The sequence below is a fragment of the Sus scrofa genome, chromosome 6, assembly GCF_000003025.6.
Source record: "Sus scrofa isolate TJ Tabasco breed Duroc chromosome 6, Sscrofa11.1, whole genome shotgun sequence".
Taxonomy (NCBI): domain Eukaryota; kingdom Metazoa; phylum Chordata; class Mammalia; order Artiodactyla; family Suidae; genus Sus; species Sus scrofa.
In genome coordinates, this window is record NC_010448.4 from 142,864,388 (window position 1) to 142,891,774 (window position 27,387).

The window sequence follows — 27,387 nt, forward strand, 5'->3', positions numbered from 1 at the left end:
CACATTCAAGTTATCACAAGGGAACAAGTCATTTCATTACTAGGTTTGAGATAGCTCGGAAAGAAAGAGGGCCTGGTGCAGAGAAAGCACTAGCTCTATTTAAGTTGTCATTGATGTTAATATTACTACATTGTTATTATCATTCATATCATTGATTTACTGTTACGGGAAGAAATCCTCAAGGGTGATGAGCTCATTTTTGAAAAGGGAAGAATGAATTGGAGGTCTTTGGTGCAAGGTTGTAAAATCGGCTTCCTTTTTTATATCTTAGAACTAGCTGGCTTGAATGCAATTTATTCCCATCATTTAGTTAACAAGTGAACAGAGATTAAGCATTTGGGTTTTAGGTTAGAATGGATTTGTGTTCCAGCTCTGTCACTTACTAGACATAGTATCTCAATATCGAAAAATAAAATAAGGACAATGGCTCAAAAATCAAAGCTGCTTTTATTTACTGCCAGGCAAGGGACACACAGAAGAAATTCACTTAGTAGTGCTCTGAGGGGGAAAATTCAGTGCCAGAAGGGGGTGGGGCAAGGGGTCATGATGATTACGTTCATTAAAGATGAAAAATATGCATTATGGAGAGGGCGGAATAAGTTCACAAGTCTGTGTACAAGTAGGTAACTCAAGTCCTATTATTCATGGGTCAGGGAAGAATCTAATTCAGTCAAGTCCAGTCTGACCCTGATCAGATCCGTAACTCATGATTCATGGTCCTTAACATCTTTAACTGGTTAGAACCCAGATGTGGTAAAACAGTATTCAGCTGTGAATAATAGCTCTGAGGCAAATGCTTTTCCTTTTATAGACAACTCATGTTACTTTTCTATAGGCCTTAGTATCTTTGTATTTGCAAAGAGGGTACTAATAATTCCTGCTTCATGTACTGGCTTTATTTCACAAAATAATGAAAGTAAAGAACTTAGTACAATACCTGCCATAAAATACACTCAGGAAACCTATTCCCTTTTAATTAGTGAACCCTGAGAAATGAACCTCTAAATCCTTTGAGGCCCCCCCACATGCAAGGGTGATCATATCACTGGGTGCTAGGTGTACGTGCTGTGTGTGCATTGGTGGGGGCAGAAATCAATATATATGGGAAACCCAGTAATAGTTTGTTTCTTAAAAAACTCTAGTTCAGTGTTGTACACATAAAATACACTAAGTAAATTTGGTAGAATTTAATGAAAGAGGTTTCTATGAATAGTTTGGGGTCCTGTACTCAGCAAGAGGTCATAAAATATCAGAGATTTTTAAAAATAAAACCTTCAGATGTATGTTCAGAGGTAGAAGTCAAAGAATTAAACAATTGAAAATAAAATTAAAGTTTCTTATTTTTTTCCTTCTTTCATCAAAACATGGTTTGAGGTTAGTTTTGAGTCACAGTAAGACAGTCCTACCTTGCACAGTTATGATATGCACAGATTCCAGTTACCAGGGTTTCCTTAAATCACATTAGTTTCCCAACAACATGGCTCAAATTTCAATTACCTCAACATATTAATTGTGAGGCACTGCATAAAGTATGAGTTTTGCTGCTAACTCTTCAATCCATAAATCACAATGTAAATAACAGATGTGCATCGTGATCAGTGGCTAGTCACATTACTTTTTTTTTCAGTCTGTCAGTGATCAGCCTCTGCACATCCGCTACTCAGTTCACATACGAACAGTAAATCTTACAGTGGTACTGCCTTTTTGTCAATCAGCCGTAAAGAGATACTTTAAGATTTAAAGCACTACTCATGTTGGATAAGGCTCTTGGTCATCTCAATTCTCTTGGAGATTTAAATGACAATGTGAAAATTTGCTTTTTATCACTAAGGACAACTGCAGTAATCCAACCAATGGACTGAAGAATTATTTCAACTTTGAAAGCCTGTTATCTTACAGAGATTTGTGAATAGGCTATTGATGCTACAACTGGAGATCCTACAGTTTCTTTAGCTGAATTTTTGAAGAAATATAACATAAAGCATACAATTGAAAATATTTAAGCACATAGCAGAAAGTAACAGCAAGTAATGTGTAGGTAGTATAGCAGAAACTTTTAGCATACTGTGTAAATAATTTTGCAGGATTTGAACTGAACATAAATGGAATTACAGAAGAAAGAGCTGACTGTGGGAAGCTGACTGCCATGTTCAAGAGCCCATAGATATGCTGGCAGAGGAACAAAGTGAAGGTAATTTTGTTGATGCCAATGATAAAGTGGTTGCAATGAAAAAGGATGAAGATGTCCCAGAAGGAGTGATCCTGGCAATAAACTTTGCATTAAAGGAAATCTCAGAGATATTTCATGATATCGAAAGCACAAGGGATAAAAGTTTGCTAGCAAAAAACGCAACAACCCAAATGAAAAATGGGCAAAAGACCTGAATAGACATTTCTCCAAAGAAGATATACAGTTAGCCAAAAAACACATGAAAAAATGCTCAACATCACCAATTATTAGAGAAATACAAATCAAAACTACTATGAGATACCATCTCACACCAGTCAGAATGGCCATCATTAATAAGTTCACAAATAAATGCTGGAGAGGGGGTGGAGAAAAGGGTGCCCTCCTACACTGTTGTTGGGAATGTAAATTGGTACAACCTCTATGGAAAACAGTATGGAGGTATCTCATAAAACTAAATATAGAACTACCATAAGACCCAGCAATCCCACTCTTGGGCATATATCTTGTCAAAACTTTCCTTGAAAAAGATACATGCACCCGTTATGTTCATTGCAGCACTATTTACAATAGCCAAGACATAGAAACAATCAAAATGTTCATCAACAGATGAATGGATTAAAAAGTGGTGTATATATACACAATAGAATACTACTTAGCCATAAAAAGAACAAAATAATGCCATTTGCAGCAACATGGATGGAACTAGAGCCTCTCATACTAAGTGACATAGGTCAGAGAGAGAAAGACAAATGCCATATGATATCACTTATATCTCAAATCTAATATGCAGCACAAATAAACCTTCCCACAGAAAAGAAACTCGTGGACTTGAAGAACAGACTTGTGGTTGCCAAGGAGGAGGGGGAGGGAGTGTGATGGACTGGGAATCTGAGGTTTATAATGCAAACTATTTAATTTGGAGTGGATACGCAATGAGGTCCTGCTATAGCACAGGGATCTTTATCTAGTCACTTGTGATGGAACATGATGGAGGAAAATGTGAGAAAAGCAATGTATATATGTATGTGTGACTGGGTCACTTTGCTGTACAGTAGAAATTGACAGAACACTGTAAACCAACTATAATGGAAAAAATAAAAGTCATTTAAAAAAAAGGATAAAAGTTTGGAAGTTGATCCAGGCTTAAAAAGAGTATGACAATTCATTAACTCACAGAAAAGATGTTTGGAAAGAATTATAACTTCCACAATGATAAGAAGGCAAGTAGTGTTTAAATTAATTTTGATAAATTTTTCACCAAAAAACCCTTTAATTTTTGATGTTCCTAATATAATGACAGTGTATTAAATACATATTGTTTTTATGACTTTTTCCATTTATCTATATATTTATAACCAACAGTAACAGTATTTAATATTTTGAAAAGGTTTAAAGACCTTTCATCAGAACAATCATATTTCCCCATTGATTATTATGAGTATTTTGCATATTTCAGCATCCATGGTTTCATAGTCCCCTACTACTATGCAGAGTGAGGACTTCCTGCAATAAAAAGAAAACATTTTTACTGTACCACAGCCTATACTGAATTAACAACTTATAGCCTGAAATTATTTTATATCTTTGGGTTACAAAGAAAAGCTATTAGGTGCAAAACAGATGTCCTTCAATGAACTCTGAAATTCAGAGGATTCAAACTCAAAATCTAACATTTCAGCTGACTTCATTGATGGCTACCTTGCTGGAAATCACCTAAGGTACTTTAATACAGGATTTTATATGAAACCAGCTGTACCTCAAATTATAAGAGGCATTCAAAAGACAGACCAAAATAAATGAAATAGATCTGACAGAAAAAAGCATATATCTTATCATCTCATTTATGTGTTGAATCCAAAAACACTTATGTGTGGAATCCAAAAACAAACAAAAAAACCAAAAAAGCAATAAAACAACCAAGCTCGCAGATATAGTGAACGGATCAGTGTTTGCCAGAATTGGGGAGTGGGGCAGGGGGGTGGGAAAAATGGGTGAAGGTGATATAAACCAACTTCCAGTTGTAAAACAAATGTCATGGGGAGATAATGTATAGCATCATAACTATAGTTAATAACATGGGATCGTATATTTGAAAGTTGTTAAGAGAACAGATCTTAAAAGTTCTCGTCATAAGAAAAAAAATTTTGTAACTATGTTTGATGACAATGTTAACTAGACTTACGGAAGAGCTCACTTTGCAATACATACAAACATCCAAATCATCCTGCTATATACCTGAAACTATGTTATCCTTTGAACAAAAAAAAGGACAAAAGCTATAGTTTTTATTTTTTTTTTTAGAAGTCTTTTCTTTAATCTATAACAGTACGGATTAAAAGCAAAAAGAAGCTGCAAAAGAAGTGTAAAGTACTTTAAAGCAATGCTTCCCAAACTTTAGTGTGCATATGAATCACCAAGAGGGAGTTCCTGTCATGGCTCGGTGGTTAATGAATCCAACAAGGAACCATGAGGTTGTGGGTTCGATCTCTGGCCTCGCTCGGTGGATTAAGGATCTGGTGTTGCAGGGAGCTGTGGTGTAGGCCAGCAGCTACAGCTCCGATTAGACCCCTAGCCTGGGAACCTCCATATGCTGTGAGAGTGGCCCTAGAAAAGGCAAAAAGACCAAAAAAAAAAAAAAAAAAAAAAGAATCACCAAGAGAACTTGCTAAAATGAAGTGATTGAAGCAGGGCTCAGATTCTCATTCGTAACAAGCTACTAGGTGATGTAGAGCTGTTGGTCCTGGGACTAGACATTTTAAAATAGGTTCTTGGAGATATTTCAAGAGTAACATTAACACACACACACACACAACACATATTAATGACAGCTAAAAGCCACATATAAATATTACAAGAGTTGTGTTCAGTAAGGCTTGCCTTAGATAACATATAAGTGCAAGTGACACAATTGGAAATACTAATGCTTGACATTCAACAACAATATTGACTTAATTTTCTAAATATATTCTCTAATTTTTCTCTTTAGTTTGGTCACCATGAATTAGTCTTGCATGAGAAGATATTATGATATCATTAACCCTCAATTACCTCTAGCTAATAGGGAATATAGTACATTGATAATCTATATTTTCACTTTAACATAATTTATGCCTATTAGAAACCATTAGATACCATTAAATCTTTTATTGCTGTAGATGCTAATAAATTTAAAAATAAATGACTTTGGGCTTCATTTTCTTAGCTCACTTTTAACTCTTAACAAAAGCAATGTGACTCAGTGGAGACTGTTCACATAGGTTTGAGTTCTAATTCTAGCGTGGCCACTAAATAGGGAGTGAACTTCATCTATTTATTAATCCTTATTTCCTCATCTATAAAATTGGTTGATAATGCCTGATATATAGAGTATCAGTGAAAGAGGATTCAACGTGTGCTACCTTGCTAGCACATTGATCTTGGACTTCGGTTTTAGAACCATGAGAAATAAAATTTCTACTGTTTTAGCTACCCAGTCTATGATATTTTATTACAGCAGCCTGAGCAGAGCAAGACAATGCATTATCATATTTGTAAATAAGTATAAAATATTTTTCTTTTTAAAAACTGGATGTTTCATTCATGTTATATTACTAATCCTCACTTAGATGAACATAAGCGAGGATCAATAAATAAATGTCTTTTTGCTTATTGTTATTGATGACTATTTTTTGAAGGCTATCTAACAATAAGTCTCACAATAACTTCTGAGAATGTATTACCATTTACATTTTACAGATGAGAAAACTGCAGCTCTGAGTCGTAAAGTGACACATCAAAGGTCAATTAGTTAACGAGTAGAGATGTCAGGGTTGAAATCCAAGTCTAGTTGCAAAGCTTGCAAAAATATTCCCCTGTGCCATACTACCTAGGTACAATGAAGGAGATTAAAAATGTTTAAGACATGATATTAATCCTTCAGGAGCCCATATTCTAGTGGGGAAGGCATGACATTGTAACTGAAAAGTTAAATGATGAAACAAAAGCTAAATAAGAGGCTGATATAAGAAATGGAAAAATACCACAGGTTAGTCATCTCTATATAAAGATTTCCCAAATCTTATTTGTCCATGAAGGTTATCTTTATGTCATACTTATTAAAAACTCAAGTAATGACTTTTTAGAGGAACATAATTTAGGAAATGCTGGTCTAGTTATTAGGTGCACTAGAGCTTTTAATTTAGAGGAAGAAGCTGCAGTGGTCTGGGTGGGCAGAGGGAGAATAAGTCTTAAAAAGAAGTAAACATATTTTTTGAACCCAGATCCCCCAAATTTGAATTAATATTTTTTTTTTACCTTAATGGACTTTTTAAAAAACATTTATTGAATGGGTGAGCCTTTTCTATTTATTAAAATTTTCAGTCATCACACCATTCTCATGAGGTAGGCATTATTACTATGATTTCCACTTTTCTGAGAATACATCTAAGGCTCTACCCATTAGCACATTGAAGAGCCAAGTTCTGGACCCAAAAGGACTGGCTCCAGAGTCAAAGCAACTTACCACTGTGGTGAACTTCTCTATGGGAGCTTCATTTTAAACCAGCCTCTCAGGCAATTCTGATGCAGGCACAATGGAATAGGATTTGAGAACATAGTTATCTGACAACTGTGTAAGTAAGCTGAGTCCACATAATGGATCTCAAATTTTAGCACCTATCAGAATCCCTGGAAGGGCTTAACACAACAGATTGCTGGTCCAATGCCCATGGTTTCTAATTCAGTAGATCTGGGACTGTCTCTGCACGTCTATCAAGTTCCCAGTTGAAGTTGATGCCATTGGTCAGGGGGCCACAGGTTGAGCACCACCAGTCTGGACTAGATAATGGAACAACTTGAGTATTAGTGTGAAGGAATTTAGGTTTTATCCAAGGCAGTGTTATGTGTGTGCACGTGTGTGTGCATGCACATACACATGTGCTTTGTTTGTAACTTTTTGACTAGAATAACATCACATGATACAAAATTCAAAAGTACAGAGGATATACAATAAAAGCAATTCTCCCTATTTCACTCTATTGCCCAGCCCCCAAATCCTCCTCCCCAAAACCATGTACATTTCTGGTTTCCTCTGCATCCTTCCATGCTTAGGGAACAGAGGGAGGTACTAGAAGAATAAAGTTTACTTATTTTCTTGTTATTGTAGCAGTCTAATAAGTAGACTACTGGAATCTGCCATCCAGGGTATTGATGCCACATAAACTAAACATCTGGATCAATGAATTAGAATTTTAGGCATATGTGGAAAGTACAAATGAGGAAACTAAGCCACAGAGAGTTTAAATTATTTGTCCAGGTTCACACCGTAAGTGGTAGAGCTAGGGTTCACATCCATGGTACTTGACTCCAAAGCCAGTGCTCCTTGTATTATCCCCCAGGAGTCTGAGGCCCATAGGAAAGAAGCAATTTACTCAGCTTTGCACAGTTACTTAGATTTTCTCATTCCTGTCAGCGATCTTTCTCTTTGACCACACTCTATGACGGAATGACTTTTTAAAATACCCGTTCAGATGTCTGAGCTTTTATTGCTTTTTTCCCAAACTACAAAGCTAAGAGAGAGAGGATTTAACATGTGTTTTCTCTTCCTGGAAGATCCTTTGCTTTTAGAGCAATGGGGCCCTTAAATGGCCAAATACTACAAAATGTCTGACTCAACTATCACATATACATGCTAAGAAGCATTATACATCAATTAACAGTTTAGCTTTGAAATCTGGTAACTTGTCTCAGCCTCTGTTTCTGCATCTGTTGATGGGAAGATAATAATATACACTGAATAGTGGTGTTGGGACCTTTAAATAAGCATGCATGCAACTGTAAACCAACTATAAGGGAAAAAATTAAAAAATCATTAATTAAAAAAAGAATGCATGCAAAGCAAACATGTATCTGGCACAATGTGAAAACACACAAAAAAGTTGTTTATTACTATTTTCATTGCATATACAGTTCTTAGAGTGGCTGGAATTCTAGGCACAAATAAGGTTCAATGACAAAAATAACTAATTTTACAAGTCATTTGGCACAAAAGTCATAGAATCAATTTCAACTGTGAAAGATGTTGAAAATGAATTCTTCCAGCAATTTTTACTACTTGGATTATTAGAAATTATCAAAGTGAAGTCTAACCTATTGAAACATTCTATGTACAGAATGAGAACATTTTTGGTCACTACAGCTGACAATAACATTTTGGGGGAGTTCCCATCGTGGCTCAGTGGTAACGAATCTGACTAGTATCCATGAGGATGAGGGTTCAATCCTTGGCCTTGCTCAGTGGGTTAAGGATCTGGCATTGCTATGAGCTGTGGTGTAGGTTGCAGACGCGGCTCAGGTCTGGCGTTGCGGTGGCTGTGGTGTAGGCTGGCAGCTACAGTCCAATTTGAAGACCCCTAGCCTGGGAACTTCCATATGCCAGGGGTGTGTCTGTAAAAAACAAAAAAAAAAAAAAAAAAAAAAAAAAAAAAAAGGTGCACAGAGCTCTAGGTAGAATATCTCATAGTAAAATCCCACTACTTACAAATCACTTTCTGCACATGATCTGGGGTGCCATTAAATAGAATTTTAATCAAATTTCATCTCTAGATTTGGACTGAAACTCTGATCTATCATTTCTGAATTCCCTAAGGAAAGCAACGCCATTATGATAATAATAATAATAATAACAGACCATTATTATTATTATTTTTACTTCATACAGATTGCTTATTAAGGTACACTATAAAATTTTAGAAATTTAGTTTTTTTTTTCCACAGGTGAAGTGAGAACATAAGTTAGGTAATAGCTGTCATAATTTTACTATCCAAACCATGATGTGATATAGAACAGAAATCTTCAACCTTTTTCATTTTAGGACCTCTTTACACTCTTAAATATCACTGGTAACCCTAAAGAACTTTTGTTTATATGGTTTATATCTATTGGTATATACTATAGTAACATTAAAACAGGAATTTTAAAACTACTTATTATTCATTCTTAAATAACAATAAACCTGTGGCATATTAACATAGGTAACATTTTTATACAAAGTAACTATATTTCCAAAACAAAAATATTTAGTGAGAAGAGTGACATTTTATTTTTGCAAATCTCCTTAATGTTTAGCTTTAAGAGAAGGTAACTGGATTCTCATACTGCTTATATATTCAATCTGCTGCAGTATGTTTTTTTGATTAAATTATATATAAAAAATCCAACCTCACACAGATATGTAGTTGGAAAAGCGAAGACTATTTTAATAGACTTTTTGGATAATCATGATTATTCTTGGATACTACACCAAAATTCAACAAGCGGCATGTTTTTAGGGAATACAGTAACTGCAAGGTAGAGTCTGAAATACATCAATGAACCTTCTTATTCTTCACACTAATACATTAAAATCAACTAGTCTTTTTGCACTATGAATGATTCTATATCTCATGTCTGATTTTGTAGCTCATGCATTGGTCATTTGGAAAATGTTGCTTGACTGAGTTAAAAAAAAATTCCAAATGTTGACACAGTTCATAGTACAGTGACAACAAATCACACTCATTATCACACCAGTAATACCACACCAGTCTAATCATAAAAGCCTGTAAGTATCGAGAAGCTGTTAAACTCACAGTGGCAGATTCAAATTTTCCAAAATTCTAATTTTCTTGATAGATCAAATTTCATTGTTGGCAACAAATACTGTCAGTTGTTTTGCTTGAAGTGACAAGCTCACTTTGTTGATTTTTGACAAAATGACTGTTGAATACCCGTCTGAATAACCACAGCGTGTCAGTTCTTCCTCTTTTTAAAATAGACTTTATTTTTATAGCCGTTTTAGGTTCACAGCAAAATTGAGCAGAAGGTACAGATTTCCCATATACTTCCCACTGCTTTTTTCCCCATTAAAAAAATTAAACTATATTTGATTTATAATGTTGTGCCAATTTCTGCTGTACAACAAAGGGATTCAACCATATATGTATTCTTTTTTATATGATTTTTCATCATGGTCTATTCTAGGAGATTAGATATAGTTCCCTGTATCTTACTACTTTTTTTATTCTTCTTTTTCTTACTTAATAAAATTGCCTTAATCAAAGGAAGGCAACAGTACTTAAAAGTAACTTAAAAAAAAAGATCTTTTATAAGATTCTTTTTTTTTCTTTTTTTCTTTTTTTTTTGCTATTTCTTGGGCCGCTCCTGCGGCATATGGAGGTTCCCAGGCTAGGGGATGAATCGGAGCCGGAGCCGTAGCCAACTGCCTACGCCAGAGCCACAGCAACGCGGGATCCGAGCAGCATCTGCAACCTACACTACCGCTCACGGCACCGCCGGATCATTAACCCACTGAGCAAGGGCAGGGACCGAACCCACAACCTCATGCCTCATGGTTCCTAGTCGGATTCGTTAACCACTGCGCCACGACGGGAACTCCTTTCTTTTTTCTTTTTTTTTTTTTTTTTGAGATTCTTAACCTTCATCCCTCTGCAGCAGTAATCAACTTTTGAATTGACTAGATCCATTTATCTTTGATAAATCTTTTCAGGGCAAATAATTACCAGTTAAAAATTAAAAAAAAAAAAAAAGAAAATTAAGTATGTAAATAACCTAGCATCCAAGTTCACTTGTATACTAAAAAAGTAACTCTTCTTTGCCTATTTTTAGGTTATCAAACCTCTTTAATTTGCCTTTACAGAGCAAGGGTAGTTAGTTTATATAAATTTATATAATAAATGTAAACATAAGAGTGAAAATACCAATCATGACCATAGTAGGGATAAACAAAGCTGAATTCAATTTCCCCTAAGTATTGACCTGAAGAAGGAAAGTTAGTACCTCATAATATAATTAAAGAGAAAGAATTTTAAAAGAGTCAGACTGATAAAGATGGTTACTTAAATATACCCAAAGGAAAATAAATTTCTCTCTACTTTATATTGAAGAAAATGGAGGTAACTGAAGAGAAACATGTGACATATGGTGTGGACATTAAAACACTAAAAACGGCTGAGACTTACTATTCTCTAAAGTCTGAACTTCAGAATTTAGTCAATCTGTTCTATTCTTTGAAAGTGGGGTTTCCCATACTAATGGTTACTTGCCAGCTTGGGGTGAAGGAGGAAGATTGTAAAGGGCACAGGAAAGCTTTGGTTTTGACAAATATGTTACCATCTTGATTGTGGTTTCATCACCTTATGTGAACGTCAAGACCTCAAATTGTAGACTCTACATATGTACAGTTTATTGTATGTCAATTATTCCTAATAAATCTGTTTTTTTTTAATGCAGGCTTCCACCCCACCCCAAATATACCTGAATCTGTTAAATTATGGATTTATACAATTTTTCACATGAAATGAGGGGCAAGATTCCTATAAAATTGCGTTATATAATTTTAGAATGAAAACAGCTCACTGATTTCTCACCTTACACAAATCATAAACAAAAGCATTTCAGTGAAACATTGATAACAACATACACACATTTCCTAAAGAACTGTGAATCAAACATTAATGGTAACATAAAATTATAAATAAACTGCTCTCAAACAAATGCAATATACTTTCTCCTTAAAAGGCAAGAAGGTCTTTTCAACATGAAGCATCTTAAAAAGCAAACTAAAACAGATGCTTATCTCCTTAGAGTCTAAAAGTACATTAAATTTCTGAAAATATCATATTTTACTAACAGTGTAATGGTAACATATACATAATGCAAATCTTCATAAAAATTGATTTGATTTTGTGAGACATATTTAAGTGAATTTAGAGCTGCTACTCAGTCAAAAACATCAAATTAATAGTATCTGGAAAATTATAGGCAATGGTATAATTGAAGGTCTGGGTAATCACTTTGCTTATGAAAGAGTCATGGTTAACTATTTCTTATGATATTATATGCTTAAGTGTCAGTGCAATGTTCATATATAAAGCTAAAATAAGATGCACACAAATACATAACTAAAATATGGTCTAAAATGAGTTTACATAAGAACACGATTATTGATACCTCCAGTAGAAAATGTTTTAAAGTAGAGAACTCAGTATATTATTTTGTTTCTGACTTTAGAGAGATTGGCTGGTATGAAATTTTGGCACTTACTTTCCGATTGTATTGGGTAGCATTGTAAGTTGATTGTCATCTACTTTTAGAGTAGTTAGTTTTTTCAACAATCCTAAAACAGAGAAGAAGATTTATTACCACACAAGAATGGATTTCTGATGGAAAATACAATATAAAAGAAATAAAAGTAATTGCTAGTGATGAATGTTTGTCATACTAATTGGATGCACTATGCTTATATTAACCTAAAAACTGTATTTTTGCGTCCAGTCTTGACCTTCCAGTTGCAAAAAATTTACTTACATCAATGGGAGTTCAAGTACATTACTGGAGACAAGTAAACAAAACACAGGGCTCCACAGAAACCTGAGTTGGCGGTACTTCTACCACATTTCCCTTTTCTATTATGCAGCAAATGGATCAGATGAATTCATCAAGCCAGTTGTGATTCAATATTTAATTAACTTGTAAGCACTAATAACTAACATTCCTGTTGTGATACAAATTGAAAACAAATCTGAATTAAGCCTAATAATCAACGAATGGGTACAGAAGTACTGCAGTCTAGTGGTTATAATTATAGACTTGGAAAATTACAACATGACTTCATACACTTTTTTGTTACCATAAATCCTTGACTTGGATCAGGAATAAGCACAAAAACTTGCAATTTTGAATATACCAAGCAGAAGGGGCCAAGAATTGAAGTTCCAGCTCTTTATATTTCACTACCTGATTTATGCACTCCATATCCTACTGCTTGATTTACTCCTATTCCCAGGGTTTTAATGAGCAAAAACCACAGAGAGTTGAAGAACAGCTTCCTTTACCCAGCCAAAACATAACCCATAGTATCAATATGGCTTAAATAGCCAAAATCCAAGAGCAAAGCATTAACAGTGGTTAATTTTTGTTTTATGTTGGAGCTATATGCTCTAGACAACTTTTCCAGAAAACTTGTTCTGATGGATATAGTAGGTTCCATGAGCAAATGTGTTTGGAAAAAGCTAAATTAAACAAAATCAACTAGATTTCTTTGATCAAGTTTTCCTAGAAACTGTTGAATATGCTAATACCGCAGGGTGACTCTCTAAAATGATTGTGGAACTTGTGTGCACACACAGAGTTACCTTTTATAGAGGTGTTGTGCGAACATGCTCTGAGAAGCACTGCTGTAGGTCATGCCTACCCACTGCAAGTATTTTGAGCCTTCCTTAAATGGCAAAAAGTAAATCACAAAAAATCTGAAATAACACTGTTTTTGTACCATAAGTTTCAGTATTCTCAGTTACCTATTCTGCAGAAGCACTCAGAATCTCTACTCTAGTGAGAAATGTTTCTCTCTATCAGACTGCTGTGAGAAAGTACCTACAATATTTGGAGCTTAATACATCACCTTGTGCCCTTAGGATACGAGGCTGAAAACAGCAGCACCTGGGAAAGAGGACAGTTCTTATTGGGGTATTTTATCTCTGAAATTTGAACACTGCCATATTCATATTTATCTATGTTCAAAGGGTGACTGAGTCACTTAAGCTTTTCTAGTGTGTGTGTAAAAAACTATCGACTTTGGAAATGTAAAAGAACTCTTGAACTTGTTCATCAATTGTTAAAATAAAACTGGGTACTAGGAATTACAACTAAATTTTTTATGAGTTGTTAGACCTGATAAAACTACTGCGTCTGCCTGCCACTGGAGCCAGAGAAGGGTTGACATTCATCACTTGACTGGCTCAGGAGACATGTGGGGCTGGGTTGCAAAGCAGTCTTTAAGAAAATCACAGTCCCCAGGTCTGAGAAAATCTTCAAGCAGGATAGGGATTAAGAAGAAAAGATTGGGAGTTCCCGTCGTGGCTCAGTGGTTAACGAATCCGACTAGGAACCATGAGGTTGCAGGTTCGGTCCCTGCCCTTGCTCAGTGGGTTAACGATCCGGCGTTGCCGTGAGCTGTGGTATAGGTTGCAGACGCGGCTTGGATCCAGCGTTGCTGTGGCTCTGGCGTAGGCCAGTGGCTACAGCTCCGATTGGACCCCTAGCCTGGGAACCTCCATATGCCACGGGAGCGGCCCAAGAAATAGCAAAAAGACAAAAAGACAAAAAAAAAAAAAAAAAAAAAAAAAAAAAAGAAGAAGAAAAGATTGGTCAGCAGTGTTTTGGTTTTTTTTCCCCCAAAGAATGGAGTAGTGGCTCCGACAGTTGACAGAGGCTGCTACAGCTTTAAAAGTTAGGCTTCCCTCCTTAGTTACACATCTGTGGGCTTAAAGGAACATCACACATTTGTGGTGTGACTAATTTGTCACCCATATATTCCACCCAAGGGTATGCTCTTTGGACAGATCCTAGAGCTTCTGTAGGAATCTGCTTGTCTGGAAAATGATTGGAGCGGAAAAAGGTCATCAGCCTCAGCTCTGTTGCTCATGACTTCCTTTGGCGGATAATTCCCTTACTGTATATCTGTATCATATCCGCTTGGACTCTCTTCTACTCTCAGGAATCAAGGAATCATTTTATCCTATTCCTTCCACATTTCCCAACCTCTTTATCCTATATTCCCAACTAAGACATACTGAAAAGGAAGAGAAAAGAGGTCTTTTACTATGAGTTTAGCTGTGTATTAAACACTGATATAATTTATTGTCAAAAATAGAAAATATTTACATAGCACTTATGAATATATACTAGAATTTTGAAAGCTAATAGCTGTGTACGTATCAAATCTAAGATTATAATAATTATTATATTATTACAAGAGCTAAAATTGATTGAGCACTTATAATGTGTCAGGTATTGTTCTAAGCAATTTTACATATATTAATTCATTTTTTCAAAATAATCCCCTGATGCAGGTACTACTATTACTTCTGCACTTAAAAGACAGTGAAATTAAGGCACAGAGAGATTAAACAGCTTGTGGAGGGTCACTCAGCCAGGAAGGCAGGAAAGCTGGAATCTGCATTCAGGTAGCTAGATTGCAAAACCCACATCCTTCACCACTAAGTGAATAAGATTAATTATTTTGGGAAGTAAAAAAATATATATATTCTCCTTTAGAAAGTTTCTCTGCTATCCAAAGAAGCTGATTATTAAAATTCTATCTAGAAAAGGAAAAGAGCCCCTTTCCCTTTCCCTGGAACCTACACAAGTAAAGGGACTCAGCATACATACAGAGTTTGTTGTTAAATATACCACTTCATTCAAATGCCCCATAGTTGCAGAATTAAAATAGGAGTAAAGGAAGTAAAGATTTTTAGTTGCTACTTTCCTTTATTAATACTGTGACATTTCTTGTCTTCTTTTAAATGTTGGTAGCCCAATAGACAATCAATGCTCAAATAAAAAAGACAAGAAGCAATTTTCCATCCAGTTGGAATCCATTAATTAATTTAGGGCCTTTGAACAGAGTTCTTAGTCTTCTATCCCAGGTATTTCTCTTGATCAATAAGAAAATTCTCAGAGGAGGGTCCATCATTCTACATGTATAATCAGGTACTCTGGAACCTCTGTAGATGTATAAATGCAATTTTCCCTAAAAGGTCAAAAGAATCCAAAGAGTTCGAGGAGAAATCTAATAACAATGCTCTTTTAAAAATTATTTTAATTTTATTTTCAGTTATTTTGTGTCTTTTGTTGGTGGAACTTTTTTTTTTTTTTTGACTTTTAGTGTTTTCTTTTTTTTTTTTTTTCTTTCCCATGGCTGCACCTACGGGCATATAGATGTTCGCGGGCTGGAGTTGAACCGGACCTGCAGCTGTCAGTCTATACCACAGCCAGAGCAATGTCGGATCTGAGCCTCATCTGCAAACTACACTGCAGCTTGTGGCAATGCCAGATCCTTAACACAATGAGTGAGGCCAGGGATTGAACCCACAGCCTCACAGACACTATGTTGGGTACTTAACATGCTGAGCCACAACAGGAACTCCCCAAAGGTACTTTCTTAATTTGAGAACCACTCAGATTCTAAATGAAGGTGTTAAATATATAATAACACTTGCCTGTGCTAATCTGTTTAATGCTGGCCAAAGATCTAATCTGATATTTTCTATCACCTATACATGCTGCTTTCCCCAGACCAGAAGGCTATTTTTCTAGTCTGTTTTTTCAAGGGGAGATATTTTAAATAATTATATCTTCTTTTATTTCACTATGTGACTTTTTCATTTCCAGAATTTCTAATTGGTTCTTCTTCCTCTTCTTCTTCTTTTTTTTTTTTTTTAGGGCTGCACCCATGGCATATGGAGGGTCCCAGGTTAAGGGTCCAATCAGAGCTACAGCTGTTGGCCTACACCACAGCCACAGCAACATGGGATCCTTAACCCACTGAGCGAGGCCAGGGATTAAACTTGTAACCTCACGGTTCCTAGTCAGATTCGTTTTCGATGTGCCACAATGGGAACTCCTTTTTATTATTTATTTATTTATGTATTTATTCTAATTGGTTCTTTTTTAAAACTACCTGTTCTTGGTCATAGCTCCTGTTTTTGTTTTTTTAAGTTATTAAAAATATTTACCAATATTTTTTCCTTTTATCTATTTGAGGTTCTGCACATACTTAAAATAATTGTTTCCATTGCTTGATAACTTCAGTTTCCCTTGGGGTAAGTTTTCCTACTGTCTGAGTTTTTGGTTGTTGTAATAAGTTTTCCTTTAAAATTTTTGCTTTCATGCTCATTCGAGAGGGTGAATATTTTCTCCTCACCTATGCTCACCCCTCCTGTCTGGTTACTTTTATGGTTACCTCCAGCTGACCCCCAAGGTTCTGAAGTTCAGAACCAGGTCTTTTATTAGCAACATAGGGTTCTCATTCAATGTGGATTTGAAGATTCAGTCCAAACCAGCTTGTGACATGCTAATTTCAGCCATGAATCTGTATCTGTTCTCTCCTCCCACCCTTGCTCCAGATATTAGTTACAGTGTTTTTCAGTCTCTTTTCCCATAAAAGAGTTACCTGCCTCAATCTTCAAAGTTTCTATTTCCCTATTACACTTAAGGTCCTTTTGTTTTTATGCTGCAGGAACAGAGTCTATGGCTGCCACTTCTGTTTGTGGTCTGGAGACCACTGGGCCTGGGGTCACTGCTGTTTCCATTATATCTCAGGTCCAGGTATATGTTCATTCTTCTTAAGCAGGGCCAAATTATTTTATTTACTAAATGTTTAAGGAGGATTTACTATACACCAGCATAGTTCTTTGTATGGAGGAGGAATTAATGAACAAAAATACGTTCTTCTAATGTAAGTGGTTATTCTATTCTCATTATGTCTTTGAAGAGGTATGGGGTGGTGACTGAGTAGGAGGAGAACTTATAGTACTTTGATTAGATGGTTATCTTAACCAGATGACCATTCCTATTATCTTGACCAGAGGATGCTCTTTCAAACAATTATATTTCCTTACCTTCTACAACATAAAATACTATTTTCTAAGCTTATCTGATCATAAGATCCATTTAGGATGTTTAATGAGAATACAGAACAAAGGGCCTATTACACACATTGAATCAGAATTTTCAAAGAAAGAGTCTGGAAACGTAGAAGTGTTTAGTAAAGCTTTCAGATAAGTTTCATGGTGGAGTAAGTTGGAGAAACACTGTTGTGAAAATATATGATTATATAAATTAAAGTCATCAAATCTACAAAGAAAGAAATGCTAGCCCATTTTGTTAAAATTAGTATTCTCTATTAGCCCGAAAAAAATAGTGAAAATGGAAGCAATAAAATATTGAAGAAAAAATTGGGAAACTGACTTATATTCTAGCTTCTCTTCAATCAGACTACCTAGGTTGTGACCTAATTTTCATTAATAAGTTCCATTATTAATAAGTTCCAGGACATATGACACATCTAATTCAAAGAGTGTTAAAAACTATATTTCAAAGTTAAGTAGTTTGATAATTACTCTCCTAGGTGTGTCCTCTAGTAAATAATAATGGTAATGTATCTATACAAAAGGTTTAATCTCTATTTAAGTTAGATTCTTTCATTATTTTACTCATATAAAAATTTATGACCAAAATGGATTGAGTGGTGAATATATATTAATAGATAAAATATCTCCCCTCCTGGATATTAACAGCATGTAAAAGATGAGGTGTCTTTTTTTTTTAGTTTATAGTTCTCACCTATAGAACTATAAAGACATTTTATATTTATTATGCTATCCTTATGTTATTCCTAGATTATAACAATGTTACAACAATATTAAAAATAGAATATAGCAATCCTGGGGATATAAGATACTGTAATTCTATAGTGATAAAAGGAGACATTCTTGGTTATCAAAGTACTCTTAATCTAAGATATATACTCCTTATACTAACTTTTTACAACTTAGATCTAAAATTTTAAAATCTACCAATTCAGGATCATTTTAATAGAAGAGGCTTTTTAAATTTGACAGCTAGAGTTACCTCTTCATTTAAAGATATTGGTAAAATATTTTATTATCTTGAATGATGATCATTCTAACTTATTAATATCATGCTAACAGTATATTCCCTACCTCTGCAGACAAACCACAGTGACAAAAAAGAAAACAGTGTATTTGACATAAACATTCATGACAAAATACTATGTTCTCACCTATAGAGTCAGGCAACTGTTGCAACATATTGGATGACAGTAAGAGGTCCTCCAGGGCTTCACATCCAGAAATGTCCATGTCAACTGTTTCTATTCTGTTTTTTGACATATCCAGGTATACCAACATCTTTAACTTCCCTATAGACTTGATGACATTGCATAAACTCAGGGTTAGTTGAGAAACTTTCACCAGATATTTTAAAGTTGTAAAGACCACAACTAGAAAATTAATTTTAAAAGCAAATGCAACAATAACAAGTGCTGGTGAGAATGTAAAGAAACTGTAATCCTCATACCTTTCTATTAGGAATGTAAAACTATGCAGCCACTTTGGAAAACAGCTGGGCCATTCCTCAAACTGTTAAACATAGAGTTTCCATATGACCCAGCAATCCCTAGGTACACACTCAAGAATAAAACATATGTCCACACAGAAACACAAATGTTCAAAGTAGTGTTATTCACAACAGTCAAAAAGTGGAAATAACTCATCAATTGATGAAAAAATAAAATGTGGTATATTCATAAGCTGGAATATTATTTAGCAATAGAAGCAATGATACATGCTACAAAATGGATGAACTTTGAAAATATATGCAGTAAAAGATGCCGGTCACAAAAGACCACCTATTGTATGATTCCATTTATACGAATTGTCCAGAATAGGCAAATCTATGGAAAGAGAAAGTAGACTGGGGTTGCTAGAGGCCAGGAGGGAGGTCAGGAGGAAGGGAGTAACCGCTAACGGCTTCCGGTTTCTTTTAACGGTAATAAAAATGTTCTAAAAATTAGATTGTGGTGATGTCTGTTCAATTATATGAGTATTCTAAAAGCCATTTAACTGTGTATCTCAAATGGGTGAATTTTACGATATGTAAATATATCTCAATATAGAGGTATATGTTAAAAGATAACACAATATTAATTTCAAAGTTGCCACTGAATTAAATAAATATATGAAAGAAAGAAAGTTGCTACCAAAACAACATACACTGACATGCTGATTCTTACAATTTCAGATGCAGAAGAAAGGTATAAAGTGTGATTTGGACTTTATCCTACTAAGCAGAATCAATATTTTGTCCATTCAACTGTTCTTTTTGCGGATTTACTATGTACCACAGCTTGTATTGAAGAACAATCATGAATAAGTCAGCTAAGTATGGGGAGAGACTTGTCATGATACAGATAAAGTCTTTATCTTTAAGGCGCTCATAGCAGTGAAGGGAACTGTCAAATAAGCAAATAATTATAATACGTATGATATGTGCAATAACAAAAGCATGCAGCGAATGCCGTAGAAACACAGGGCTGCAAATGGCCTGGAAGGCATTACTTGTCAAGAGAAGGAAAACTTGTCTGTACCTGGAAAGGAGCACGGAGAAGTGTGTAAAAGCACAGTGTGTTTGAGGAAGTGTGGGAAATTCACAGTCACTGAATATAGTGATGAAGGTAAGATTATAAGAAGCAGGCTAGCTGTTAAAAGGCCTTACATGTTATGTGAGGATTATGTGAACTCTTATAGGCAAGGAGAGCTACTCAAGGCTTTTAGGATGGCAAATGACATAATCAGATTTATGGCTTGAAATAATAATTTCCGGGAAATGTGATGGGAAGATTCATGCCTAGAGTTAGAGGAGATCTGGCAGGATTCGAAGGATCTGGGAGATGAAGGGACTTGAGTTAAGGCAGCAAAAGTGAGGATGAAGAGGGGATGGGCTCGAGAAAAACTGAGAAGTGGAATAATTGGATTGGTATCTGACTGCTGAGGACAGGGGAGGAATCAAGTCAAATGCTGGGTGAGGAGTGAACAGTGAGCACTTAGATGGGACATAAATCCCAGGAATTAGAGCAAGATGAAATTCTTCATTTTTTTTTTTCTTTAAGGGAATGTTTGGCAAATTAATATTCCCCACATATCTGTGGTCAGTGGTTCATCTATTTGTTGGTCTCCTTGCATATATTTTACTATACTGTCTCTAATTATTTGACAGAGTATAAATAAACAAATATTGCATTCACAAATTTATAACACAAAAACACTCGGCCCTGTGCTAAGTACTTTATCTATTAGCTGATTTAATACTTTATATTCTTGCTACTCAAAGTGTGTTTTACAGACCAGCAGCATTGGCGCAACTTGGGAGCTTGTCAAAAATGTAGCATCTCAGACCCACCCCAGACCTACCGAATCAGAATCTGCACTTTGACAAACATTAAAACTTAGAGGTTAAGGAACATCAGACATTGGGTTCCCTGAGAAATGGAGACCAAGGGAAATTTATAAAAGGGATTCCTGGGATTAATACCAGTGGAAAGAAAGAGAGAAGGAAGGAAGCAGGACAGCAGATGAAGAGCTTGAGCTGTGATGAAGTTTTGAGGACTTCCCCAGCTGACCAAGGAGTTCCAAAATTGGGACTGCCCTACGGTTGTCTTGAGTAGGGTGACGGGGTCAGGCCTTCGTACCCTTGCATTGGTTGACCTTGGAGGGATATTTACTGGACTAGGAGTCCAAGCCTGTGTGAGAAAATTCTCATCAGCTGTAGGCAATGCCTGAAGAAATTAGAAAGCTGCAAGCAGCATTCTCAGAGGCTGGGGGAATAGAGTGGGTTCTTCATTCCAAGAAGATGACGTATGACAGGATTCACTACAAGGAACATTCCAATGTTGTCCCATTAATAAGAGGAGCTAATATTCAAACTCACTTTTATCAGATTACAGACACAAAGCCTATTGATTAGATTGGCACTGCTTGACCTCTCACTCACTGGTAATTAACCTAGCACTTATCTCTAGCCCTGCCCCTTCAGCTCCCCATTGGGCAGAGAGTGTGAACACAGTCTTAGAGTTGAAGAGCTTCTAGGTTAGAAATTGAGTACTTGGAGTTCCTGTCGTGGCTCAGAGGTTAACGAATCCGACTAGGAACCATGAGGTTGTGGGTTCGATCCCTGGCCTTGCTCAGTGGGTTGAGGATCTGGCGCTGCCGTGAGCTATGTGTAGGTTGCAGACGCAGCTCAGATCTGGCATTGCTGTGGCTGTGGCATAGGCTGGAGGCTACAGCTCCGATTAGACCCCTTGCCTGGGAACCTCCATATGCTGCAGGTGTGGCCCTAGAAAAGGCGAAAAGACAAAAAAAAAAAAAAAAAAAAAGGAAAAAGAAGCTGAGTACTTTGGGTGAGTCAGGCCAGAGGGATGACTTTCTCCTCATGCCTGGAAATGTGTCACTTGGAAAAACACTGTCACTTTACTTACAACACGCTACCCTGAGGAACTATTATGTTACCTTAGCTTACCTCTTCTGGTGAACACAGAAAGAATGATATATGTGTATGTGTGTGCGTTTCTTTTTTTTGTTCCTTTATCATGAGAAAATTTCATTTCTCTTGGAAGCTTCCTGAAATGCTGTCTCCATCACACCTCAACATTTTGGTGTGAAGGTTCTAAACATTTTTTTACGGGGAAACAAAATAACACTTTGATGTTTATTTTCAAGTCTTTCTAAACCCTACTTTTCAAGGCAATAGTAGCCTGGAGTGATAAAGGCTTTTGAGGCTCAGTGTCTCAGAGTTCTTGAGGATATTAAATATTGCTCCAACATCTTTCTGGACATAAGAGAGGTCTACAGATGAGCAGTGGACAACAAATAACAAAGGTGGAAGCCATCACAAGCAAAAGAAGACATTGCAGTTCACTGTTTACAGTCATATTTTAATTGACTGATCTTAGAGTGATGGTCACAAGAGAGAGCTACGTAGCAAACTAATTTTTGACCATTATCTATTTGCTGTTTTTTTTTTTTTGTTTGTTTTTTGTTTTTTTGTCTTTTTGTCTTTTTGCCATTTCTTGGGCTGCTCCCGTGGCATATGGAGGTTCCCAGGCTAGGGGTCGAATCAGAGCTGTAGCCACTGACCCACACCACAGCTCACGGCAACCGCCAGATCCTTAACCCACTGAGCGAGGCCAGGGATGGAACCTGCAACCTCATGGTTCCTAGTCAGATTCGTTAACCACTGAGCCACGATGGGAACTCCCTCTATTTGCTGTTTTAACTTATGAAAAACAGAGTGGAAAAATGATAGCCCAGTTTCCAAAAGTTTTTAAAAAGTATATTAGCTTAATGTATGATGATACATGAACTAATAATAAAATGAACTTGCTTTTTCTCCCCCTATGTCTTGTGACACGAAATATTTAGGATTAATCATGCTGTGAAACTGATAGATGTGGGTTGAAGACTGCCTTCAAAATTAGCCTTTCAAAGTCAAGCATTTCCCTGCCTGTTTAAAGCAGGGAGGTGTGGGGTATTCCCACAAGGAGAATTGCATAATGTGGAATTCAAGTGTACTCACTAAAGCAAGAAATCCACTTAAAGCTTGCAGTCTATACGAAAAATCTACCTTTGAAACAGACAAATTAGACTGAACTCCTCTGTTTTGCAGAAGGTTTAATCACTACGTTTCCATTTAAATAATACACTTAACTAAGGAATGCAAAGTCTGAGTTGATTTCCAAGATTGAATTTTGGGAACATAACAAAGAGCCTAATTCTCATTTGCACCTTCTATTGATTCTCTAGCAACAGCATTTTGGAGCATCATAGTGAACAAGAGCCTCTGGAGCTGGTTTGAATTACAGTTATACCATTTACTGGCCATGTGACCTTGGCCCAGTTATTTACTTTTTCTATTTCAATTTCTTCATCTATAACATGGGGATGGTAATAAGCCCTACTTCATGAAGTTGTTACGGGGATTTGGAGAGTCATTTGTAAAATACCTACATAGTGCCTAGCCCGTGATAAATTCTATGTAAGTGTTTTTGAATAAACAAATAGATTGAAGAAGCAGGTATAGAATTTTTCCAACTAGATATACATTCTGATTCCTCAATCCGCAAGAAATTGATCACTGTCTTACTTGTGCTGGAGTAAGAGTCTTACTTGTGTGCTCCAGGGTTTGTACATACCTTGAATACGACACAAATCAGTCTCTGTTATATGCAGTGGAATCCCGATTTGTCTCTCCTCTTATGTGTGAGCCCCTCAAACAAATATATTCAAGGTCATTGCATATATTATCTTTGTAATCCTGATATTAGCATGGTTTCTAGTTCATAGAGGTATATTTGTAAATAGTTTTTGAATAAATCAATAAATAGAAAATGTGCATGCTTTCTGTTTTGCATCTATGATGATAGCAGAAATGCATTCTTTTGGTATGAGAAGACAGTATTTTTTTTTATCATCTTCTGTCAGATTTTCTTCTTTGTATAGTCTCATGCTTGTTCAAAAGAGGATAAGCTTCTTGTTCTTGTTACTTCTGTAATTATTTTAAGGAAATTTTTAATGTCAATTCAAAGAAGGAATAGATTGGGCTTTGGGAACACACATCTAAATCTCAGTGGCTGAAGAATTATTACACATCCAGCTGCTCTGGTTACTCAGCCCAATGCAAGGATTTAGATTTGGCTTTCACCACTGGAAGCCTTGTGGTTAGTCTGGTTAGAGCATGCGCACATGTGTCTGTGTGTGTGCGCTTACATATGAGTGCATGTGTTATCAGTGGCAAGAGGTAGTGTTTTATGGAAAGCCATTCTTTCACTGGATGGAAAAGGAATGAGTAGTCACACTCAATGAGTTGACTGGTAAACCTAATATTCGGGAGGTATTACTGGTTTTTCTGTTAGTTGAGAAAAAAAATTTGGCTCTAGTTTAACCTTCTATTTTTAACACTTTATGCTCCCTGCCTTCATAAAAAATTCAAATAGGTTCTATTAGGAATGACCTGAACTGAGAAAGAATTTTTGTTTCGTGTAAGAGCTCTAGCAATATAGCAGAAACTGTTATCTAGTTACCGATAAGAAGGTTAATTTTGCAAAACTAAAACTTGGTATTATATATAGCATTTTCTTTTTTTACATAACAACATGAATTTTTCAGCTTTTGAAAAATAGTAAGTATGGAAAGAAATGAAAAATATACTCCTAGAGAGAACAAGAAAAATCTTTCATACACCTATTTTATTTACACACCTATGACAATCACGAAAGGTATATAAAATATTAAAATATAAATTAGTGAAAAAACATTTAGTGACTGAAATCTCCTAAAAAAATGTTTAACTTTGAGATGAAAACATTGAGATTTAAGATGTAACATTAATCAATATCTGTTACAACTAATACACAACATAGGTGCTAGACAACATGGCATAATAAAAACTTACATACCCCAGGCAGCACTTGCAATGCATTGTTATCCATCCACAACTCCCTTAAATTTTGTATTTGATCCAGAACTTCAGGCTGGAAAAGAAGTAGGGAGAAAGGAGGGAGAAGAAGAAAACTAAATTAGTCTTTTCTTATCACAATATAAGATGTAATTTCTTGGATCTGGACCTTTTCTTTGGGAATCTGGTATTAATTCTCTAAGAAATTCCATGTTTAACAGAACTCCTTCAGCAAAACTGGTAGTCACGGAGGTAGCCAACCTAGAATTGATGTGGAAACAATAAGAACAACAATAATAAAAGTTAGAATCTATTACTCTCCCTTAACACTCCATAATATTCTATCTTCTTCACTAGAGAATAAGTTTTGAAGAGCAGAGAAAGCTTTAGTTTGAAAAGACTTTATTCTTATATCCCCTTGTTTGCCACAGTGTTTAATAAATAGTAGGTTTTCACCAAAATTGTGTACTAGTCCCATACACATAAACATCTCTCCTCTCCCTCAACAGGCACTACATTATCATGATGTGATAATAGTACGAATAAGACACATTCATTTCTTATCTTTTCATTTACCCAACAAATAATTATTTCTTGAATAATGAGGATGCCTACTATGTAAAAGACACAATGCAGGATCCACAGTTATTCAAACCCAGTTCATGCTTTGAAGTAGCTGATCGTCTAATGGGGAGATAAATGCATATAAGTAACTAAAACACAAAGCATCATGTGGGAGAAAGGAATAATGTAGACAAGCTTAAAGAAGACAGAATATGATTCAAATGTAACATACAGTGCAAAATGAAACACTTTAATACCTTAACTAGAAGCTAAATTCTATTGCCTGGGCAGCAGACTATGTAGAGAAGATAGAGGTTGCTATTGCTGCCAACATCATTTCTTGATTTATGATGACCTTTCCTGTTTTCTTTCCAGAAATTATCCCTTCCCCCACTATAAGCCACCTGCTTCTCTTGATGTTGATTCCTTTTTTACCATTGCAGGGAACTGACAAAGTCCTAAGTGCATTCTATTCACCTGGCCAAAAGGTTTGGCTCCAGAATCCATTCAGAATAGATAAGAAGAAATGGATCTTTGGGAATTCTAGGGAAAAGCTCTTTCTCTTGCCTGCTAGATTTGAAACTGTAAGGGTACAGTCCTGGGAGTTTAAGGCATGAAAAAAGTGGGAGAGCCTGTTTGAATTAAAAGATAGATCCTGATGACATCATATAAGCTCAGAATTAAGCCATAGTTGAAGTCAGATTTTTTGTCTCCTCCAAGTGAAAAAATTATCACTGAAATAAAATACAACCATAGTTCATAAAATTTCAGACATAATTAGGAAAGCCAGTGTGTTCGATAGAATACTTTAGAAAAGAATGGAATTATATCGATGTTACTATAAGAATATTGATAATTGTGGGTCAGACCATACTCTTCAGAGACTTCCAGAACTACTTTGGAGACTGTCTGTGATACCTCTAACCTACAACTGCAGTGGAGTGTGGTACTATTTTTGAGAGATGCTTCACAAAGATCAAAATCTAAAGTTATGCATGGAAAAAAGTTAGGACTGTGTGAGTAATTGGGAGTGGATATTTTTGTGTAGGAAACCATGCCCACTGTCACTTAGATCATAGTGAACAGGTGGTGAACTTCTCCACCTCTGCATTGGAAGACATCAGTCATAGGGTGCAATTTTTCTAAGTCTAGGAGAGGAGAAAGAGTTGTATACCTGATAAGTTCAAGCAAACTTACATATGTAATAAGACAGAGATTAGTGGATAAGCTTAAAACAATGAGCATTATTCAGGACAGACTAGACTGTGTTGTGGTAGCAAATTAATGCTGAAATCTCAGTAACTTAACATAACAGGATTACTTCTCACTCCCACTACATGTCCAGGGTGGATTTCCATCCCCACGATCTTGTGTTGCCACCAAATCAAGATTTCCAGAAGAATCAAAGCAGAGAAGAGCGAATATGGAAATTAGCCACTATTCTTAAAGATCTTGGTCTGGAAGTGACACTTTTCACTTCTGCTTCCAGCTCATTATCTAGAACTGTTTATATGGCCTGGAGCTAAGTTTAGGGAAGGCTGGGAAATGTAGGAGGAATTCATGAAATATTTGGTGACTACTACTGCCCTTGCCACACAGTGACGGTGCATGAAAAAAAGGAATGATGAGTATGAATATATAGTACTTTCATAATTTACTTTTTCCTTCATTCACTATATACTTGATTAAACAGCTTCTAAGTTCCAGGCATTGCTCTAGAACCATAACACACGATACGGTCTCTGCCCTCAAGAAACTCACATCTATTTCTTGAGCAAACATA

At 35.8% G+C, this 27,387-nt stretch overlaps 1 protein-coding gene across 1 annotated transcript in view; it reads right to left on the minus strand.

Annotated features, from left to right (window-relative positions):
* The window catches only part of LRRC7 (leucine rich repeat containing 7), a 538,317-nt gene that overhangs the window by 128,712 nt on the left and 382,218 nt on the right, over positions 1 to 27,387 (minus strand). The window contains 3 exon segments of the mRNA XM_021096484.1: positions 12,273 to 12,345; positions 18,814 to 18,958; positions 25,042 to 25,116. Of these exon segments, the coding sequence (XP_020952143.1) occupies positions 12,273 to 12,345; positions 18,814 to 18,958; positions 25,042 to 25,116 (293 nt within the window).